This window comes from Eptatretus burgeri, chromosome 14 (assembly GCF_056783735.1).
Source record: "Eptatretus burgeri isolate ZD-2024b chromosome 14, Ebu_testis_v1, whole genome shotgun sequence".
NCBI lineage: Eukaryota > Metazoa > Chordata > Myxini > Myxiniformes > Myxinidae > Eptatretus > Eptatretus burgeri.
The window spans coordinates 19,549,009-19,573,140 of NC_140974.1; the positions used below are offsets into that span (position 1 = coordinate 19,549,009).

The 24,132-nt window shown below is 42.1% G+C and overlaps 1 protein-coding gene and 1 pseudogene across 8 annotated transcripts in view; one reads left to right on the plus strand and one right to left on the minus strand.

The window, feature by feature from the left end:
- Positions 1–24,132, minus strand: part of LOC147012741 (uncharacterized) — a 290,412-nt gene that overhangs the window by 168,143 nt on the left and 98,137 nt on the right. For 6 of the 7 annotated variants that reach the window (XM_085853884.1, XM_085853879.1, XM_085853880.1 and 3 more), the window contains 2 exons: positions 21,232–21,314; positions 8,350–8,425 (listed from right to left, as the gene is read on the minus strand). In XM_085853884.1, coding sequence (XP_085710010.1) covers positions 8,350–8,425; positions 21,232–21,255 — 100 coding nt within the window. In that variant the 5' untranslated portion in view covers positions 21,256–21,314. Of the gene's footprint in view, positions 1–8,349; positions 8,426–21,231; positions 21,318–24,132 lie in introns of all 7 variants that reach the window. The other variant, XM_085853878.1, reaches the window with a different exon arrangement.
- LOC147012743 (uncharacterized) overlaps positions 1–24,132 on the plus strand; it is a 643,866-nt pseudogene that overhangs the window by 9,252 nt on the left and 610,482 nt on the right. The window lies entirely within an intron of this gene.

The window sequence follows — 24,132 nt, forward strand, 5'->3', positions numbered from 1 at the left end:
GGTTAATTCGTTTGGGAATTACTTCCCAGTACTTCCCAGGGACAGACAGGAAGGTTCAGACAATGCTGGACCAATGGAAGGAAATGACAAAGTACGGACAGGTTGAAACGTCAACAAAGAATATATTATGAAGAAAAATAAATAAACTAAAGAACTTCTTATTTCCTTGTGGTGTAAATGGATGAATTCAAATCAATCAAATATTCAATGAACAAAATAATCTCAAACAAAGAATTCAACAAGCATTTATAGAAAAATGGACAAAGAGCAAATGCATATCACTATGCCTTACTTAACAATTAAACAAGGGACAAGGGTACCCAGCAGATCATTCAGGGGGGAAATAAATCCTGTCTCGGCTTACCAAGGCAGAAGTCGTCGTGCGTCTCCTAAAATGGACCAAAATGTGTGAGCGTTGGTTCGCTGCCAGCTCCCTGCCTCGTCGTGCACCCACGCGCAAACAGGTTTGAACACCAATTGATGTCATGTCATTACCCCCAGGAACCAGGAACACCAATAATCAGGTACGCCAAGAATCAGGTACACCAAGAGCCAGGCTCTGGGCAGTATCAGCAGGAACGGTCCAACTGTCACCAACTGTCATGAGTGGTAAACAATGGTCAGGAGCTGTAACCAACGGTCAGGAGCTATCAGGAGCTGTAACCAATGGTCAAGAAGGAGGTCCTCCCATCCTTTTTATAGGCGACCAGTGTGGGCAGAGTCTCAAGCAGACTTCAGCCAAATCCAGCTTGCCTTTAGGTGCATCGCTGCACGTGACCTCCAACCGTCAATTCTCGCGATCATTCTCTCCTCACCATCGAGCGAGATGCAACTCCAAATTAACACAGGCCTGGCTTAGGACGCCATGTTCAGGGCACTGTATGAATGCCAGAAAGCTGCCATTTGCCGGAACAAACCAGGTGAAAACGTGAAGCGCTCACAAAACGTCAACGGGTAATTATCACCTCTCTGTTCAGCCCGACACGAACAAGAGCCAGTTAGCATCCTTAGAACTGCTGAAATGGGTGTCGATCCCGATGGAAGAACGTGGGTGTCGAACGTCGATGAAAACGAGGTGGGTATCGAACGTCAATGGAAAAACGTAGATGCTTGAGGTAAGTGATCCACAGCCATGTCTGACCGTCAAAATAAACTGTTCTGGAAAACCCCATGGTGTGTTTAATCAAATGTCCTGCAAATCCAATCTGAAAATGATAAGCAAAATAAAATGTGTAAATAAATCGTCTATTTTCAAGCCAACGTGTCTTGATGGAAAAGGAATAGAATGTGTCTCCGTTAGGCTAATGGCTATGTCTTGCATGCATGGACGGTGAATATCACTCATGCAAAAATGAAATCTTGCTTAAAATCATACGTCATGAACGTGTCGTGAAGAGGAAAAAGTTGTCCCGTAAGAAAGACAGGGAATCTGTTCTACACCCTTCTCCAATGCATCAAAGAGTTAGAATCCCACCAGACAAGGGAATGAGTCGATTGTGAACATGCATTTATGGAAAAAACTGTCTGAGGACCTGGAAGTTGTGTGCATTAGTCGGATCCGATTCTGAAATCCACAACAACAACAACAACAACAACAACAACAACAACAAAGCAATATATTTATTTATTTTTTATATACACTACCGGTCAAAAGTTTTAGAACAACAATATATATCCCCAACAAAATTGGGGAAAATTGTAGTGTGGTGGTGTGTTGCATATGTTTATATGCCTCCTCCGACGAGGTCACCGGAGCCATTATGGTTTCGAGTTGTCCGTCTGTCCGTCCGTGATACGTTTTCATTACCATGATAACTTAAGAATGGCTGAAGGGATCGAAGTCAAACTTGGTACAAGTATGTATAATAATGCAAAGATGAACTGATTAGATTATGAAGTCAAGACGTCAAAGGTCAAATATAGGGTAAGGTAAAATTCTGTTACCGAGCTAACTTGTGAACCAGTGATGGGATTTTGACCAAATTTGGTGGAAGTATATATTGTTGCAAAGATGAACTGATAAACTTTTGGCATCAAGAGGTCACAGTCTGTAATAGATTTTTGTTACCACGATAGCTTAAGTCCAGCCAAAGGGAACAAAGTCAAACTTGGTACAAGTATGTAAAATGATGTAAAGAAAACCGAATTAGATTGTGGGGTAAAGACGTCAAAGGTCAGAGGTCCTGTTCAGTAAAAAAATTATGTGACTGCGCTAAACCTGTGATGGTATTTTGACCAAACTTGATATCAGTATACTACTGGTCAAAAGTTTTAGAACACCCCCTTTTTTCCAGTTTATACTGAAATTTAAGGAGTTCAAGTTCAGTGAATAACCTGAAATAGCACAAAGCTAAGCAGTAAACTGCAAGAAGTTGAAAAAAAAAAGTTTATGTCACCAAAAACTGAAAAATAATGTAAATTTCAGAGTTGTTAAAAAGGCCCTTTTCAGGGAACAAGTAATGGGTTAGCAACTGCAGCTGTTCTGCAGCAATGGAAGTAAATTAAGCCTCGAAAGTTGATGCAAACAATTGCTACAGGTTTCCCAACTTTTGTTGACTAGTTACAAACCCTCTGTCTGTCCAAAAGCAGTGTAGGAACAGACTGTGTGGCTGCACCCTCTGAAGCATTATTTGGACAATATTGCATTGCAGGAAGTAGTATATTGCTCTCATAATGGTGAGAAAAAGACAATCAACAAAGGAAGACAGACAAACCATGATAACCCTTAAAAGTGGAGGTCTTTCCTTCAGAAAAATTACAGAGTCAAGGTGTCAGTGAGTACAGTTTCCTACACCATCAAAAGGCACTTGGAAACTGGAGGAAACTCTGACAGGAAGAGGTCTGGCAGACCCAAAGCCACAACACAATCAGAACACAAGTTTCGGAGAGTCAACAGCTTGCGTGATGGGTGGCTCACAGGACAGCAGCTTCAAGCACAGCTTAACACTGGTTGAAGTAAGGAAGTCTCAGTTTCAACTGTGAAGAGAAGACTGAGCTGCAGGTTTGACAAGTCGAGTGGCAGTAAGAAAGCCATTGCTAAGATGGAAAATACGAAAAAAGGCTTTCCTGGGCCATGAAACACCACCAGTGGACTACTGAAAACTGGAAGAAAGTCTTATGGACCAATGAATCAAAATTTAAAATCTCTGGTTCATCACGCAGGGTTTTTGTACACCGTCGAGTAGGCGAAAGGATGGTTCCTCAGTGTGTGACACCAACTGTCAAACATGGAGGGGGAAGCGTGATGATCTGGGGCTCTTTTGCTGGATCCAGAGTCGGCGACTTGCCCAGAGTGACTGGCACCATGAACCAAAAGGGCCACCGCAGCATTTTGCAGCACCATGCAATACCCTCTGGTCTACACCGAGTTGGGTCAGGGGTTCATCCTAAAGCAAGATAACGACCCAAAACATACCTCCAGGCTCTGTCAGAACTACCTTAGAAGAAAAGAACAAGATGGTAGGCTTCAAATCATGGAATGGCCAGCACAGTCTCCAGACTTAAACCCCATCGAGCTGGTTTGGGAAGAACTGGACAGAAGGGTGAAAGCAAAGCAACCTACAAGTGCAACACATTTGTGGGAACTTCTGCAGCAGTGTTGGGAAGAACTCTCCGAACAATATTTGATTTCCATTGTCGAAAGAATGCCACGAGTATGTTCGGCTGTTATATCTGCAAAAGTGGCTACTTTGACGAGTCAAAAATTTAAATTAAATTTTGTTCAACAAAACGATTCCATGATTTATTTTTATCTGCAATTGTTTATTTGTTCTATGCTTTAATTTGAGAGTACATTGAAACATTAAACTGCTTAAATTTCAGTAAAAATTGCAAAAATGGGGGTGTTATAAAACTAAAAAAATACACAAAGACACAGACACAGACACAGGCACAGGCGCGCATGCGCATACACACTGTTCCCTTGGCTATTTGGTGACAACATTGATCACCCTGATGGTAAAAAAATATCTGATAGAAACTTTACTGTACTTGCGATTTGCAGCATCCCTCGGATCTGGCACCATCATCGCTTCCATTGCTCCTTATTTTTTTTAACAGTGTATGAATGATTAGAATGCAAATTTGGAATCTCTTATATTTACCAAACTTCAGTTTGATGGCTTCTTCCAGAGAAAATATAAGAAGTGAAAAAAAAAGTTGTTGGAAGATGCCCTTCATGATGAGTGGATGTTCATCAGGTGTTCATTCCAATGAGTCATTACAGAGCTTATTCAACTTTGCATCCATACATGGTCATCGTTAGACGAACTGCACCGCAGCAAAAGAAGTAAGTACCCACCTGCAAGGCATTAAAAAAATCAACTGCCTGTCAAAAAATACCTGATTATCAGGTATTCTCTGATTAGGCAAAACACTTCACCACCACAAAGTGCTCCAGTTGACACCTGTTTAACCAATGGGGGCAGATTATCACCTCGGTGTGCAACTGGGTGAATGGCAAACACCCGAAAGAGCTCCTGCTTGTTGCACGGTGCAATCACTTGGATTAGTGTTACTGATGATGTAATGGATTACCCAAAAGTCAAAGCAATCAATATGCAATGGATTGCATTTTAAAAGTAAACCTCCAAGCACAAATGACTAAATAAACAAATTAACATGGTATCTGAGATTTGAACCTGAGATCTTAGCATAAGCTCGGTGCTTAGATGGGAACAAACAACAGCAGCTACTTCAGCCCCCCCCAAAAAAGACGAAAATCGATCACTTTACAGGTGAAGGTTTATGTTGTGAAACGTGTGGAGCACCTCGTGGATGTCGTCCAAGGTCATAGCCTACCACGATCTAATGTAAGAACACGTCTAACCCTTGGCGATGGGACATGCTTGGCATGGATACATGGAGCTTTACAGTAGGAAATAAGAGAAAGATGTTCAGACATTCCTGTTTTCCTTCATGAGGCCTTCGTCTGCCTACGAAGCTCCATCCACCAGCAGGTCAACCACAAGGAAGCCAGCACCACCACCAGAAGCCACCCAGATGTCATCAAATGAAGACAGATAGTCCTCTTAATCACAGTGTATGTACATATTGTATCCTCTCCCATTCCCACCCAGACGTCTCCAAGCTTTGACACGCAACTGCCGCCACTTCTTTTGGTGAATTTTTTAATTTAAATAAACTTTGGTGATGTCTTATGTAGATTTATTCAAGTTCTTTATTATTTATTCTGTTGTGTTCTATTCATGTCCTGTAACTTCTATATAATAAAGCAGGAGGGGCTGTCTGTCCGTCCCCAAACTACTCCTTCAGTTTTGGGGCTAGCTCCGCCAAACTTTCTGTGGAACCCTTCGGGGTCCCAGCGGGTGTTCTAAGGTGGGTGGGAGGTTTCAGGTATTTCTCAATACAATTATGATTTTAAGTTTCCACCCGTACAAAACTGCTCTCTCTCCACATGTAAACATGTTCACGGGTTCAGCATTCGTAGTATCACCATTTACTGCATGTGGAAACATTCACTGGTTCAGTAATATGTCAAATTGAGACTTTACATTTCCACTCATATGGCACCGATCTTTCTCTGTGAGTAAACACATTTAAGGCTTTGGCAATTTCTCAATACAATTGAGATTCTTGTTTTCGAGCAGTCAGGTGCTGCAATTTTTTGCTTACATTCGTGGATTCGGCATTTGCAGTTTCGCCATTTACCGCATATAGAAACATTATAACCACCTTCTGTTGGGGTCAGCTGCAGTAAGTTTTTTTTGCCCTAGTCCTTCACAAACCAGCTGTCCATGCCTGACGTTCGATTGAAGGTGGCACAGGAATGTGGAATTTATTGGTTCATGGTTTGGCATTTGCTGTTTCTGCATTGTCCATTTGCTTTTGGGCTGCATAGCACGGGTACCTTGCTAGTTACCTCGACCACCGAAGGTGAAGGAGGTTATGTTTTCACCCCTTTCTGTCTGTTTGTCTGTCTTTGTTTTAGATTTCGTAAGTATATTAATCACTTCCATCCTCTGTTTGTGTGTTTGTTTGTAGGCACGATAACTCTAGAACGGAAGAAGCTACCAATGTCAAATTACACCACGTGATTCAGGAGGGTGATGGCTAGTGCCGATTAGATTTTGGTAAAAATCGGTCGAAGGTCAAGTTCGTGGTGAGGCCAAACATCCAAAACATGATAAGTCGAGAAAAGTTACCACAGGTATTGTTGACGGAGCATGAGTTTGGAAGATCGAGGAAAGTTCGGCGGAATTTGTGTTAATTCGTCGAGTTACGGCTGTTAAAAAATTTCAGTGTTAGCGCCCATGGCGCAGAACGCCTTGCCGAGTTGTAGGCCGCGTTGTGTTTTTGATAAAGATGGTGTTTAAAAGTCATTTTTCATCCCAATGAAGCTTATCGTCGCATGCCTGACTCGCTAAGCCGTCGGATGGTGTAAAGATTGTTTGTGGATGGCCGAGTATTACGGTTTTATGACTTTGATAAAATAATATTAAATAATTCCGTAAATTCCTGTGGAGAAATGGAGTATTTTTGCTTCGGTCGACGTTACAAGTTCGTTTTAACTTCGATTTTAATTTTGTATTCGGTTTTTGCGATCGCTTAGGACGCTTAACACTCGGTTGTCGAAATTCTGGTAAAAATCGGATGTTTTGGAGACGTTTTAAGATTGTATAAAAAATATTTCACCCGCCGCGTCACGTGGCGCAGCGCGCTCGAGCAGATGCGTCGTTGAGTCACGTAAAGGTTTTGCGTGTGCGCGCTGACGTCATCGCGCTCGCCCCGGCGTCCTTTCGAGTTGGGGGGGGGGGCGTCGAGTGTGACCTTTACGTCACGTTAATCCGCGGTAACTCGAGAACGGAAGATGCTACCAATGTCAAATTACACCACGTGATTCAGGAGGGTGGTGGCTAGCGCTGATTTGATTTTGGTCAAAATCGGTCAAAGGTCAAGGTCACAGTGAGGTCAAACATCCAAAACATTCGATTTTTGATGGTTTGGTACAGAATCATCGTAGAAACTTCTGGTTTGCGTCGCTACCTTCTCTGGAGACAGCTTTTATTAGACAAGGTCAGAGGTCAAGTTGACGATTTCGTAAGTAGCGGTCTATGACTGCTTGTTTGTTTGTTTGTGCACAAGATATCTCAAAAAGTTGTGGACAGATCCGGATGAAATTTTTTGGTCAGGTTGGGTGTGTGACAAGGACAAACTGATTAGATTTTGGTGAAGATCTGGATCCAGATCCGACGACTATAATAATTTAAAGTAATTCTTCACCATTGAGAGATAGGGCCGAAAATGATATATGGCATGATATCTCAAAAAGTTGTGGAAGGATTTGGCCAAAACTTGGTGGACAAGTTGGCTGTGTGAAAAGGAAGAAGTACTTCAATTTTGGTGAAGATCCAGATCCGGATCTGATAATTTTTTAAGTGATTCTTCACCATTGAGAGATGGGACTAAACCGATATATAGCACGATATCTCAAAAATGTATTAGGTGCGATATGTTCTTGTGGACCAGGCATTACGTGGCAGAGGTATGTGCTCTACCGAGTGCCATTGTAGTTATTTATACTTTTTGTTTTTAATGTTATGTCCCCCAAATTTTGGCCAGGGATACATCCATCCCTCCCATTCTTCTTATGGGGAAAAAATTAGATTTACACTTTCACATAACACTCGACTTTGTAGGAATGCACCTGAGCATTAAGCGAGGAGCCCCAGTATTGGAGAAGCAAGGAACAAAGGAGTTGAGGTGTGCAGTCATTCCTCAATGAATACATATTGGACTGGGATTAAATTACGAATTTGGCCTGATGTTTGTGCAATTTCTGATGTAAAACGATAATCCTGATGCTGTGCCCCTGTCTCCGGCAGGAGTTTGGAATTTAGCCTGATGCTGGCATCAAAAATTGCCTACAATTAGGGAAAGATGCCGTCGGAACATCCACAACCAATCCTGCTCGACAGATTCCCAACTTAATGTCCCATCTGAGATTAACTGTCTCTTACAGATTCTCTGCTGGGGCAAATGGACACCCCACCCTACCCCTTCCCTCTCCCCCATCCACAACCACACCCAATTTTCCATTTATAAAATTCCTGGATACACTTCTGTTGTATATACATGACATGAATATGATATTGTATTAATCTCTCATTTTGGTTAATCCAAACAATGCCTTGGAGGCCAGTGAGGTATTTTGAATCTGATATTCCCTCAATATGTTCCAATCAACATTATATTGGTTATTTTTACATGAACATGGAAGTAGGAGTAGCTTCCCCTGAAGCTCCTAAAGCACATAAACTGTACGAACCAACTCCTTTTCTCTTTTGTAGATGAATAACGATTCAGATTTAGGGCTTAAAATCCACTTACCTTTAGCAGGTGACTGATCCATGGCCGTGCACCACTGCCCCCAACCAAGTTGTGATGGAAATAGCCTTGCTGATATCTGGAGACATTTGGATTTTTAAGAAAGATGTTAAAGAAAAACATGATCGGATATTCAATACGACACAAACAATTCCCAATAATTCTATATACCTGTATTTCATTTATTTTTATCAATGCTGAGTGAATAATTTTCCGAACTGTCATAGTATGAATGACTACCAACCCTGCTCGAGCTCTCCCCACAATAATCTGTCCATGCGTGAGGCGTAACAGGTAACAGATATCTGCATCACATAACACATTCTTACAAAATGTAATTTGAGAAGTGTGCGTTTGTTTGATTTGTATGCACTCGTGAACTGCTGTACAAAATGGGTTGAAAACTGGTGGTTGCACTAGGGAGGGGACCGAAAGGTCGTACGTGGGGGAGTACCCCCAATTCTCTGTGTAAATGTGTATCGTATAGCACCACCTGCGGTGAGCCAGTAGTATAACCAAATTCTCCATCAAACCATGGACGGAGAAGTGGGGGAATTGACCTGTCCATAATATATAATTAGTCATCTGGTGGGTGTGCATAAATAATTATCATGCCTGTCGGTCTTGAATCTCTCAGTGAGCTGCCATTTTTAGCTGCGGTAGCATTCACGGGCCGGCGGGTTAACTTTCCCAGCAATGGGACAACCCACCGACAGCAGTGAATGTTCATCGCAACTTCTGACTAATTATCCTGTTTCACCTCCGGAGCCTGTAAAAAGAAGACATCACATGGATCACGTGTTTAACCTACGAAGTGCAAATGGTAAATCTTTTGAGAACAGTGCTGTACTTGTTCATAAAACTGTGACGACACAAAAAAACCTAAACAGATGAGGCTACTTGGCCCGCAGCATATGCACATCCCAGGACTTCTAACTACAATTTTCAGTGCACATTGCAGCCCCACTCAAAGTCGGGCATGTAGGCTGTGTTACATGTGCACAATGGCTGACTCTTTTCGAGATGTACTGCATGTAAAGTCTTCAATATTCACAAACTCAATGCAGATGTTTCAATTTAGCAACAACTGGCTTTACATTTCGATCCAAGTGGCTCCATGCTCAGAAATTCAGTGTCCCCTGGTGATACTCAACCAGTTTTGGGGTTTTCAATCCGACTCCATCAGTGATCAAATGCAGACGAGAGAGCACAGTGATGAACATACATAATACATTGACAGCATGCACCACAGTGTGTCGCTGTGTCCACGTTCCACCAATACTACAGTGGCCTCTATCTGTCCATCTCCCAGACAGATGCCTGGGCCATCCCCATCTCTTAGGGATAGGACATCCCAGGCACCCACCCGAAGGGACCGCCTCAGGTTAACCCGAGGAGACAGCCATCTTGTGGACAACACCTCAGCACCACCCTGACACACACTACAGTGTGTTTTGCAGAGTGAAGTGGTTTGCAGTGGCCAGAGTGCAAATCCTGCCACGAACCTCCTAGGGAAGGTAACCAACTGCAGGTGGATGTCTGCAAATGCAGTTCGAACCAGATATGGATGGCTGTTGGCTCACAAGGAGCTCCTCCATCCTTTGGCAGCTTTTGTGTTTAATCTTGCTGTGCGTCCATGTCCATACACCCTTCACGCCAGGGGGACCTGGTGAGGGGAGCAGATTTAACACTCAACGACGAACAGGTTGATAAGGGTTTTACATGATACCTGCAGCAAGTCACAGATCTAACCTGGCCTGACCTGACAATCAGGGTTGGGTGCTGCCATGTCATCTGGGCTGCTCCGTACCATCTATTTGCATGGCACAATGCAGGGCTCCCGTCCTCAAGCTGATCCCCTGCTTTCAAATGCAAATTAATATAAGCTTTTGAAACGTGGACTTTGACGAAAGGAGATTGAAAACATTACAATGCATTTGAGATGTGCTGTAGGCAGAGATTGTTAAAATAACCATGGACTGGGAGAAGGACTCAAAAGTGTGACAGAGAAATTTGGAGTGCAAAGTAGGCGATTAACATTAAAATTAAGGTCAATTTATGCTATTTTCGACATATTACAAGAAACTACTCCGACCACTGCTGCTTCCTTAACGGCCCAATTATTCCCACCTTGTGTTGTTGGCCAGGGAAAATTTTTGCCTGAAATCTTTGACAAGCCGGCCAGGCCCTTACGTTTGACGGATGCTGAATTAGGCAGGGATTTGTAATCTGTTCAGGCTGACGATGATAACTTGCCTACTCTTCATGAAAGATACCGTGTGAGGTCTTACTTCTCCCAACAAACTCCAGCTTAATATCTGAGGAATGGCACACTGTTTCTCTAGAAGGAAACGACCATGACTCAAGATAGATCCTGTGGGCCTTCCATTGTGAAAGGTACGAATCTTCGGCTGCAGTCATGAAGATATATATTTATATTTATTTAACAAAGAATGATTGAGGAATCAAAAAATCTGTCAAATTTGCATAGTTAATAAATAGATATCTCCTTTTCACTGTTTGATCTCTCCATGCTGGAGCATTTCTACAACAGCTGTTTACACATGTTTAACATTGGGAAATGCTTCTCAAATGAAAATACCATTGCTTATTGGGAAACCCTCAAACGTTACAAACTCGAATCAAACGGAAGACCAAGAAGGAACCCGCAGAAGTAAAGAGCAAAGATGAAGTCATCAGGAGAAATCTGAATAGGATTCGGGTTTCAGCCGCTACTCCGCAACCCTCAAACCCATCCAGGAGCAGCCAAGTGAGCCTTACAGAAAAATGCGCAGCCAAGTGAGCCTTACCTAAGAGATGGTTACAGTGGAGTGATTTTTAAAAATAATTTGCTTGTATTTATCATCAGGATAAATCAGTCTTATTGAACCAGTTCTTTCACCCAATATCCACCAGAGGACGCCAGAAGAATGGACTCTTGGACAGCATATGGCTACATGGTGATGTTGTATGAACATCAATCACACTGTTTCTCATTGCACTTATTAATCCCTCTTATCGTGTTTTTAGTATGATCTCTCCCCTATATGTGTAACAATTCAAATGTTAATCCCTATTCATTTGAACCAATACTGCATCAAATGTTTCAAATGAAATGACAACAACAATGTGCTACTCCTGAGTGTAATGGTTATTTGGCCAAGCTTTGGATAGCTGTGAGGTACAGTCAACGGTCGATGGTTTAATTTTTCACCAAAACTCACCGACAGCGTTGAATGTTCCTCAAAGCTTCCATGGGGCAATCTACACCGGTTTCTTCCATTTATGTTGTTTCCCTTCCCCTCCCAGCAAATAATCACACTCCATAATCACACTCTTGGTACAAAACCAAGTTTTGGTTAAATTAGACATTAAAATGTTACAGTGAAATTAGACAACTTGCATAACCATGACTTAAAAAGGCTGATTGGATGTGTTAGTCAAACCCATTGGCCTTGCAGCATATCTTAAACCATGGGTGGTTTTGGCAAACACACACTTGGAAAATCTTGCGGAGAACTATTGACATAACCCACATTCATGGTACAATATCTATCAACTTATGGTAAAATAACATCGTTCAGTGGAAGAGGTAGGGGATCCAAATATATTGTGGCAAGAATAGTATGGACCATATGTTCGAGTAGGATAGATTCATTCCTGTATTTGGGATCTGTCAGAGGTAAGTCGTCCGTAGCATGTGCACTGACGGGGTCGTGATTGTTACCAATATAGCAAATAGAGTAAGATTATATTGTGTAAAACCTCCTTACAGGTGATGCCACGTGGAGAACTTTGGCACAAAGGCATGGAAAAGCACGATGCACTTTTAAAGGGCACAATCATGAACTGTTTGGCCAGCATACTGCTGGCCATGGTGGAAAAGTGAGCTGTGGAACCCTGGAGAGGGAAGGGAACCATCCCACAGGGTGAGATGGCACGAAAGATGGCGCCGCCCACATTTGTGGGCGGCCAATTTGAGGGACTGCCGTGCATGAGGGCAACCATAAAATGACAAAATAGACTTGTTGGTGGTAGAGGGAGTCTGTACCGATTGTCCCAGCAGCCCTATTGTGCAATCTGAGGTTCAGACAAGAAGCCTTCTTCTCCGCAGATAAAAACAAGAAGCGAAATTTTCATTTTCTCATTCTAGTGAGGCAAATGTTTTTACATCCAGGAATAATGATGCATCAACAACAGTCGTGCAAGGGGATTTTTCAAAGATGGACACTTTTAACCACCATCCCCTTCTGACCAAGAAAGAGCTTCTGGTGAAGCTCCTAACAAGTCTTGTGCAGAAAGTAACTGGTGGAAGATGAAATAAACTTTAGATCTTAATGGATTCTGCATCTGAAGAATCTGAGGTTGAGCATTCCAAGGGTCTGTGGATTAAAACACTTAATTTGGATGATAAACTATGGGACTTTTTTTTTTGAAACAGGAGTCCTTTGAAAACGGAATGCAGATTTGATGGATCACTTTTCTGACCTTTCTGATCAAATAAGTCGACTGAACGATTGTGTGTTACCCAGATACTTCAGCTTTTGATGACTCACAAAAGCACCAGATGAAGAAATAGATATTGGAAAGAAAAACACAACATAAATAGAGATTTAAGCCACTTAATATTTGTCATTGTTATACATGTACTCCACTATGAAAGAACTCTTTTGACATTGTATGTTTGTACAGTTTCAATATAAATGTTAAATTTAATCCAGAATGCAAGGCTCAGGCTAAGGATCTGGTGCAACATTTACATTTGGATATTCTTCTACGACAAGAGAGACATGGTAATGGAAGCACTCAAGGCTATTGGTAGTGTATGATGAAAGGGCAGAGGAGCTCATTGTGAGCCAACGGCCATCCATGTCCAGTGCCCAACGGTGTCTACAGACGTCCTCTTGCTGTTGGGTTACCTTTTTCTAAGAGGTTGGTGGCAGGATTTGTACTCTGGCCACCATAAAACACTTCATTCCACAAAACACACATAAAAAACGAAAAAAGACTGAAAACCCACTGCGTGGTAGTACCTCCTGTACAAATGCACTTGACAGGGCAGCTCACTGGATGACGTCATTGCAGCAAAGCCCTTGGGACCCCCATTATTTGTTAATAGAAGGAAAAGCATGAGGTAACCTACCTGGGTCGGAGTGCGGTGGTGTGTTGCAGGGTTATGCTGAAGTATCGTCCACCAGATGGCGGTATCCTCGAGTTAACCGGAGACGGTCCCTTCGGTGGGTACCTGGAATGTTCTATCACAAAGAGAGGATGATCATCTATCTCTGCTATCATCTGAGCTCCAACGTTTGAATATTGGTATTGTAGCACTCTCTGAGGTTCGGAAACCGGATAGTGGTGAGATCATAGCAGGTGGTTACACTGACTACTGGTCTGGTTGCTCTGATGGTGACCACGCACAAGGTGTTGCTGTGGCTGTATCCAATAAGCTGACTCCCATGATCAATGAGGTAGCTCCGGTCAACAAGTGTATTATGGGACAAAGGATTCGTCACTCCTTGGGTGTCATTTCCCTGGTCTGCGGATATGCTCTGAATGAGGAGAGTGATCTCACCGTTAAGGAGGCATTCTACGCCGCCCTCAAGTCTTGGGTTGATCTGTGCTGCAAGCGAGATACTCTTTCAGTCTTGGGGGATTTCAATGCATTGACTGGCACTGACAGGGATGGTTATGAGACATGTGTTCATCCCCATGGGTCTGGAACTGTGAACCAGAATAGCACTAAGTTGCTTGACTTTGCAAGAAGTTGTGGACTTAGGGTGGCTGGTGAATGGTTTCAGCGACCACAGCCTCATTGCTCGACTTGGAATTCCAATGCTGGTGGAGTGGCAAAGGAGATTGACGAAGTGCTTGTTGATGGTCACTCGAGGAAGATTCCGAACTGCAGGGTCTACCGGAATACTCAGTTCCTCAATACCAACCACAGGCTTGTGTTAGCAACTCTGAAGTTTCAGCTTAAATCCAGGAGAATGGTACCATCCCAGCCTAGGCTGGATGTTGGCAAGCTCAAGGATGAGGGTAGCTGAGGACTTTGCGAACAGGCTGAGTGGGGACTTGGGGGAGGGGGGGGGTCTGGATGTTTTGGAGAATCCTGAAGAGTTGTAGAGTGCCTTCAAGACTTACATACTTGATGTTATAGATGGATGTATTGGAACCCACTGTCAAGCGAAGAACAACTTTTGTTTCCCAAGGGACACTGGATACCATTGACCAGTCACAGGGCCAGACTTAATGGCAGAGCTGAGCTGTTCACGGAGTTGAGGCATAACATTGTACATGTGCTGAGTGCAGACAAGGACACCTATGTGCAAGGAATCTGTGAAGGGGTAGAGCACCACCTGTGGTCATGTGATTCTCGTCCTGCTTACAGAGGAATTTGTGCATTGAGTTCCTCCCAGCCCATGGGCCATGTGTACTGCAGTTAGAGCGGAGGGTGGTGGGCTCTTGACAGAGGAGACCGAAGTGAAGGCCCGTTGGGTCGGTTACTTTGAGCAGCTGTACCAAGACGACCCACCAGCTGTTGAGTTGGATGTCAGGGGTGTTACGATTCCTATTGCTGACCCTTCAATTAACTGTGAACCATCTTCATCTGTATAAACACAGGATGTGGTGAACTGGTTGAAAGGAGGGTAAAGCTCCTGGGATCTGTGGCATCCATGCTGAACTTATCAAGGCTGCTGGAAATGCTGTACTCGTGTCATTGTATGCAGTTCTGTGCTCTGTTTGCAACATAGGCATAAACCCAAATGACTGGAAGTGGAGCCTTGTTGTCCCTCTCTGGACAGCAAAGGGTGATCACCAGGACAGCAACAACTACCGAGGGGTGACGCTGCTCTCAGTGCCGGGCGTGGTCTTTGCTCGGATAATTATTGATGGGGTTCACCACGATCTGCTTGAGCACCGGTGCCCAGGGTAGTCGGGCTTTACACTAAAGGATTTACACCTTTATACCATTGACCGTAACCTTGCTCTTTGGGTCCTCACCAAACACAGTCGAGAGTTTCGGTAGGGACTGCTTGCAGCCGATGTTGATCTCCACAATGCATTCAATTCAGTGAATCAGGATGCCTTTTGGAGTTTCTTTGTCTTCGTAGGGTGCCACCAAAACAGATCAATTTAATTTCTGAATGATACTCTGGTACTGAGAGTGCTGTGAGGTGTGGTGGTTCCATCTCTGACATTTCCAGTTGTAACTGTAGTTCGGCAGGGGTGGTGTAACTATAGTTCAGTGTGTAGTGACACACACACACACACACACACACACACACACACACACACACACACACACACACACACACACACACACACACACACACACACACACACACACACACACACACACACACACACACACACACACACACACACACACACACACACACACACACACACACTTTTCAGCACTCGTATGGACTGGATTCTGGGGAGGATGTTGGAGAGATTAAGCTGCTGTGCATCGTTTGTGAATGTCCAGATCTCTGACCTTAATTTCGCAGATGCAGTCATCTTTGCAGATGCTGGATGCCCATCCTTTGGGGGTCCTCGAGGCACTGGATGAGGATTTGGAGCCACTGGGATTACGGGTTTATTGGATCAAAAGTAAGATGACATCTTGGATGCTGCCATCATGTCTGTACCTGTTTGTGGTGAGGATGGTGAGGTCACGGAGAGATTCCCCTTGGCAGTGATATTCATATCTCCGCTTGTGAGCCAGACGTCAATAGACGTATCATGGTTCACTGTATCCTGGGGTGTGGCACTGTCGTTACCTTTGTAGGAAAAGGAAAGTTTGTGTCTTTAAGTCATTGGTGCTTCCAGTTTTACTCCGCAGATGTGAGACTTGGACTCTGACGAAGGATCTGAGACGGAGACTTAACTCCTTCGGTACCAGGTCTTTTCGGAGAATCTTTGACTATCGCTGCTCAGAATTTGTGTTCAATGAGCGGTTGCTGAGAGAGACTCAGACGAGATTTGTTACCTGTATAGTTCATGCGCGGCAGCTGCGGTTGTATGGGCATGTGGCTCGTTTTCTTGACACTGATCCTACTCACCAGATTCTCTCAGCGAGGGAGTCTTGTGAGTGAAGGAGGTCAACAGGCCAACCACATTCCTCGTGGTTGCAGCAGGTTGATCAGCATCAACATCCCCAAGGAGATGGGGATGGGCCAGGCATCTGCCTGGGGGATGGCCAGACGGAGGACCCTGGAGTACCAGTGGAAAGTGGACCCAACGACACGCTGCTCTGGCGCATACTCCCATACCTGACTTGACCTGACCTGATCTTGTTTGCCTGGAGATAACTTTAAATGATGAACATGCATGCTCCAAATGTGAGCACAGAAAGACGTTTTTCTTGTGAAAATTAATTAATTTCATCTCAAATATTTACCTTAATCACTTTCTCTTCATTGGCAGAGATTTTAACTGTACTCTCAATCCAGTGTTGGATAGGAACAATGCAGAACCACACCTCAGGTTTACTCGGCCTTTGGCGGAGGTTGTGGAAAATAATTAATTCTTAGATGTCTGGTGCACTCTCAATGTAATTTTTCTTCGTCGAGGTGTGTTCAGCCATTCACTAGCTCGATGAGATGGAATCCATGTTAGTTCATCGATGTAAGAACAATACATTCCAATTACAATACCATAATTATTTTCACTGCGTCAGTGTTGAGCCATCCAGGATTGTAACCCTCGCTAAGAAACTCCTTCAGGAGAACTGATGCTTTGTATAGTGCATGATACATGACGATGATGATGATGATGATGATGATGATGATGATGATGATGATGATGATGATTTTCAGATCATCTTGTAGTGGCTGTTATTTAATCTTTATTTTTATATCCAATTAAAAGGAAATCCCTATTAGAAACTCAATATTAATTTGCTGGAGAACTCTAATTTTGGAGAATTTTGCATGAAGGAAGGCTAATTTTCACAGTGGTGGAATATGGTGGGATTATGCAACATCCCAAATTGTTTTTTTTTTGCTAACATTTCCAGAATTTATCTTCTCAATAAACAAAAAGGGAAAGATATGTTTTGGAGAAATAATGGGTTTGAACTCAGATGAGCTGGTGATCCTAATGCTCAGAAAAGTCAATCACTTTTGCAGAATGTCTTTCCTCCCTGTTGCTTAAATATGGTGATTCCTTTATGCTCTTATTATTTCTTCATTTGTTTGTTTTCTTCAAATAAAACCATTTTTATGCATTTTTTTTTACTTGCTCTTGCTTGGTTGCATGTTGCTCATGATTTTACATCAGGCTGGAAAATTGAACTTTTCACTGGAAATGTTTTTAATGGGTATCAAACAAGTTGGTTTGTCACCCCTTTCAACTTTCTAAGGCAGTCTTTAAAATGCATGGCAAGCTTTTATGGTTGATCGAGATTTTATCTCCGACACAAAAATACATGCTTAAGCCTCTCTTTTACAATCCTGTTTTTAAGGGAATGAGCATAGACTGTTCCTTTAGGCCTAAGTCACATTTGCTCTACGGCTAGAATACAGCGGCCGACCCCCCCTGAATTGACAGAAACGTGCAGCGGCCGCAGAGTTTCTGAGGTGGCCTCAGGGTGGCCCTACGCCATATGGCTATCGTTTACAGGCCGTAGGGGTCGCCATAGGGCCGTAGGGAATTATAGCGCAGAGTTAGAACTTTTTTTTATTTCTACGTTGGCCGTAGCAATTCGACAAGCTGTAAAAAAAAAAAAAACTGGTATATATACCCACTCGTTACCGTCCGTCTGGCCGCACGTTCGCCTTCGGGCCCCCCCTGCGGTCCCACTGTGGTCGCCTTGCGGGCACCTTGCGTCTGCCTTGAAAATTATATGGCCGCCGCAGGGACGCCCTAAGGTCACCGTGCGACATCAAATCAAAGACCGTACGACAACCCCACGTTTTCGGTCTCCACAATTTATAAATACCCCGTGCGGCTCCCCGAAAAAAAAAAAACATGTGACTGCTACATTGTGTGACCGTGGAAATACTGCGGCCACCCTATAATTGCTAGTGGCTGTAGATTTTGTAGACCCTACAGCTGCCGTGCCAAATGTGACTTAGGCCTTATTGACAGTTTTGTGCAAAATGGATTCCTGAGAGTGGCCGAGTTGTGGGTTAATGGGGTGATTGAGTGCTGCTGAGTTTGCTATCAGGATGCAGTATGTTTCATTAGTTACAAGGTTGTTATGTGAGGAGCACAGTGCGTGTTGCAAGGTTAAGTTGCATTCAGAACAATGCCCTGCCATTAGCAATGTACATTCTCCAAACCCTCTGGTTCCAAATGTTGAGCTCATTCCAATGGTCTCCACTTCTGATTCCAATTCAAAATACCTGCGAAAGTTTAAAATTTAAAGAACCTTACCATTTGCTCGAGAGTTCTGGCAAAAGAAGCTATATCATACTTTGTGTTAAAGTTGGTGTTCAGCCACCCAGCAGGAATATGGTAAGCTCATAAGTGGCACTCTTGCTTGCCCCGATAATCTTGTTTTTAACCTAATTAGAAAGCCTTTTATCACACATTTGTACCAAAAAGGATGGTCTTGGAGATTTTATCACACTTGTGTTGGAGATTAGCTTATTGGATCTTACCTACCAACAAGCTTTTACATTTCATCTCTTCTGTTTTTGATCAATACCCTTTTATGAATCTCAAGAGACACTATCACTTGCATATGTTGAGAGCACAGTTTTTCCTTTGTTTGATTTGCATTGTGATGCGTGTACAACGTTTTCGTGAGTGTTTAGTTTGAGAGCTTTTATTTTTGGTTAAAAACATCACTATTACAGGAAAAGTAACATTAGCTAATTTTCTCATTGCTGTTACAAAGAAAGCTATTTACCTAACAAGGAAGGTGAAGCTCAAATGCCCTTTGTTGTACACAGATATATAATCTACCAATCTTGAAAGGGTTTTCAATAAGACAGAAAAATTGGAATTACATTTTTAACTATTGGAAAGATGTCATATTTTAAGGATGTGTGGCATGTGAGGAATACACTTTATGATGAAGACAGTTGCTAAATCATAGATTTAGTCAGATTATGATCATGCTCAATACAGAGCATCAGTTCTGCCAAAGTAGTTTCTCGGGTAGGGTTATAATCCTGGATTGGATGGGCTGCCACTCTGACACAGGAAGTCAGGGCAAGAATTGGGAATTTGGTCAGGTTGCTGGCTCGTTTCCTCATCGCGGAGACCACAGTGGGATCTTTAACATCCATTTATTAATGTCGGCAGATTGGAAGCCCAGTTTCGCATCTATCCCAGGGATGGCACACACATTGATGAATGACCCAACCTGTTAAACACCAGCATGACCGTTTATGGCTGGGTTTTTATTATTATTATTATTATTATTATTATAATCCAGGCCAGACAGTTCAGAGGTGAGCATGCGTACATCTCGGCTATCCTGCCAGCCTGGAGGAGAGGTTTGTGAACATAGATAAGATCAAGTGTAAGTATGACAGGATAGAGAAATAAATACATAAAGGATATGAAAATGTAGTTTAGACTTGGAGAAGGGGATGATACAGATCTGAAACAAACGTGTTGTCACACTGGACATGCAAGATCTGTTATTGAGATTCCCGAAATAATTGAGCCCGAAAGTGAAAGGTCACAATGGGATAGAGAACAGATAAAGGTTGGATGTACAGCGATCACGACTGAGTAAATGTTTCTAATGGGCATATACTGAGGGGGAGGTGGTTATACTCACCACTGAACATTACTTTTATTTTTCTATCTCACTTTTGTCCCTTCTTTGCTCAGGTGGGACATTTTGGTAAAGTTCAATAAACTGTGAGGGTTCAAAATGTGTGCAAAAAGTTTCAGTTCTTAAAATGATGCAAGAGAAAATTTGTTGTGAATATCATCGTTTTCCTTTCAAAACATCATTATTTATTTTATTTTTATATTACGCCAAGCTCCTTTTTGCTACAACCCCCATGACATGTCATTAACTCCCCCAACAATAAAAAACAACTCTCCCTTGTAAAAAAAATAAAATAAAATAAAAAGCAGAGAAAAGTAATCGATGAAAGTCAGAACTTTCTATCCTGTTGGTGTATTCCAAAAAATTCCCAGCTTTAAGTGGGATGATAAGCTCAGTATGATAGTCATGCTCGCTGTACATGTTCATCTCCTTTAACATCTGGGCTTTATAGTTATCTTCGCTTATGCCATGGTCTTTACATTGAACAAATATTGCAACTGCTTTGTAGACATGTAGGGATTTCGTCTCCATGTTGAGAATTAATTAGGCCATGCAACTTCCAGCCAAGTGATAGAACCGCCTGGGAATTTCTGTACATGGCTGGACCGCTAGGGTTATGTATCACGGTATTAATGTTCTTAAGCATAGTGGACTATTGTAAAAAAAAGAAATTGACTGATGAGATTTTCCAATGTTGTGATGCATATTCAAGACGAATGTGCATAAATATTGTTTTTAACTTCAACAAAGAGCATGGGAGTTTGTATCTGTAATCTGATCCATTTGTTGTAAAAGGTGTTCTTTCAGATGTGGAAGTGTTTGAAAATATCCAAATGTGCAGTTATAATCAATGACACCAAAAACATTTGGATGCACAATGGCTATGGTGTTTGGACATATAATGTATATCTTTTAGCACCTTTCATTCAATGAAACAAATTATTTCATTACAAACATCACCGTTGCAATGCAACTTGCTGGATTATTCTTCCAGGATTACAAGTATCAATAAACTCTGAGCATCAGCATTATATTGTTCTATTTACTCCATAAATGAAACAAATCAAGTTATTTAAGTCATTATGTACCTTGCTTGTCAATGTAAGCTAAAACATTTCTTCAATGTCATCCATGCTCACCTTTCTTGTCCCGTAACCAATCATTCCTCATCTGCAATTGTAATTCTTAGCAGCAGAGGTCTGAGAGATCCCAGCTGGAAGAACTGCTGAGGAAGACAAGTCAACTTAACGAGAAGGGCAAAATAATACGAGACAAATAGCACATTCTTTCCAGGTTTTGACTCTATTCACACTTTTGGTATTTTTAGTGAAGAATATAATTCATCACTATTTTAGACATGGCAAGATATGTCAGTGGTAGCATGCTCATGTGTACATTTGTTCCCCTTCTTTTGGCTCAGCTTTCAAGTCTCTATAACTTTAATTGAAATAGTAAACTCTGTCATGTCATGACTTCTGTCATGACTCTTTACAGCAGGCAGTTTTCAACTCATTCTGTCCAGCAGTTGAAGAGTGCATAGAAGTAAAAAAAGAACAAACAAACCCAAAAACAGAAATAAACACACTTCTTAAACTAGAACGGGCACTCGTAGAGCGCATACCTTCGCCGCAGCCACTAGTTACCTTTGTATTAAGTTGTCCACAATGCATCTCAATACAAATATGCATTTCGTGACCCCCATGACCTTTGACCCACAACCGCTACCTAGGGTGACAATAGTACTATACCTTGTGTCATTTCAGTAGATGGGGAATTGAACACTGAACAATTTGGAGTTAATTTGATGTAAATCGAAAACATATTAACCGTTTTCATCATGAAAAAACGATGTTGACCTTTTTGTGACCTTGACCTTTGATCCGATCGCTCCCAAAATCTAATGGATTTGTCCTTTCATGATGACAAACAAATCCAAAACAATTAAAGCCTCTCTGCGTTTTGTTTTTTTGCGTTAAGTTGTCCACAACGCTTTCCGATATAAATGTGAATTTGTATGACCCCCTTGACCTTTGACCCCCAACCGCTGCCTTGGGTGACAAAAGTACTATACCATGTGTCATATTAGAGGATGGGGAATTTAATTTTGAACATTTTGGAGTTAATTTGCTGTAAATCAAAACAAAATTAACAATTTAATCGCGAAAAAACGATTTTGACCTTTTTGTGACCTTGACCTTAACCTTTGATCCGATCGCTCCCAAAATCTAATCGATTTGTCCTCTCGTGATGCCAAACACATCCACAAAATTTCATGACAATCTGCGAAGTGGTTTTTGTGTAATGTTGTCCAAAACGCTTCCCAATCAAAAACTCCATTTTGGTGACCCCCTTGAACTTTGACTTCCACAGACTAACTAGGGTTGCAAACACTATACCATACGCTATATCAGTGGATCGGGATTTGAATACTAAACATTTTGGACTTAATTTGATGTAAATCGGAACACAATTGACACTTTAATCGCAAAAAAACGATTTTGACCTTTTTGTGACCTTGACCTGGACCTTTGATCCGATCGCTCCCAAAACGCTTCGCCTGGCGTCCTTGAGTAACTGCACATCATCTCTGAAAATTTCATGCAAATCGGTCCAGCAGTTTTTGCGCAATGTTGTCCGCACACATATTTACCAATAAATAAATACACAGGGGTCAACACAATCCCTTCGTCAAATGAAGTTTGCGAAGATAACTAGAGGGGGAGCACTCGGGAGAGTGCAAAACCTCCGCCGCCAATATTGCTGGGTCACTCAAGTGAACCTTATATCTTATTCATTAAATATGTCAACAGTGCTGACAGTTATAGTTCTTTTCTCCAACATTTTTTTTTGTGGGGGGTGGGTTCGAAATCACTTAAAACATAAAAAAATACAAAAAAAGAAAAAAAAATAATCTAAATTTTTTTGAAAAAAAATTGTAAAATTTTTTTTTCTCGAATAATTTTTTTGGGGGGGTTGGAAATCACTTAAAACATGTAGAAATGCAAAAAAAAAATTCTCAATTTTTTTGTGGGGGGAGGTAATTTTTTTTGGGGGGTTGGAAATCACTTAAAAGATGTAGAAATGCAAAAAAAATTCTCTTTTTTTGCGGGGAGGGGTAAAAAAAAATTTGGGGGGGGGGGGTTGGAAATCACTTAAAACATGTAGAAATGCAAAAAAAAAATAAAAAAATTCTCTTAACTTTTTTTTTGGGGGGGGGACCAAGTCCAAAATTTAATGGCATGATCCTTGGACCATACCTAACCCCTCCACCAAGTTTCGTCAAAATCCGTTGAGGATTTTTTCCGTAATACTGTTCACAAACAAACAAACAAACAAATAAACCAATGTCACCCGCAGGGTGACCCGTATCTTGCCAAAAGGTGACCACGTGTGACTTCTTTAAGGTCACACTGAGGTGAACAGAGCTGCTATCCACCAGGAGCGACTCCTTGAGGAATATCTGCCTACGAGAGATTCCGATGAGAATCGTTCTACAGAGTAACTATGAAAAATATGCTTTTACCTCATAACGTCACCAAATGACGTCATAATGTCTCAAGCTTGACATATCGAGAAAGCACTCATCGAGGTGTTCAATTTGAGGTACTACACGATATGGTTCCTAAAACTTGAAAATTTGACCTTGGGTTCAAATATGTTTGACCTCAGGCGCTAACCATGAAGGTCAAGGCCAATCGCCACCAAAAATTAATCAGCTGAGCGCCAGACCATGAACTATATTCCCATGAAGTTTGAAGACGATCCGATCAAAATTACTCAAAAAATAAGGGTTTCGTCGACTCCCCTGATTTGCGCCAAAGTGACCTTGACCTTTGATCTTGACCTTCAAAATTTTGTGCACTGAAAGGGACCTCTATAGGCCTCTGATATGGGAAGTTACAAAAATTTCCAATGATAACTGTGCTTGGCAGAATTTTTTATACGTGATTACAGACAAAAAAAAAAAACATACAAGCTGACTAACATATCTTGCAAAAACTTCGTTTTGGCAAGATAACAAACAAACAAACAAACAAACA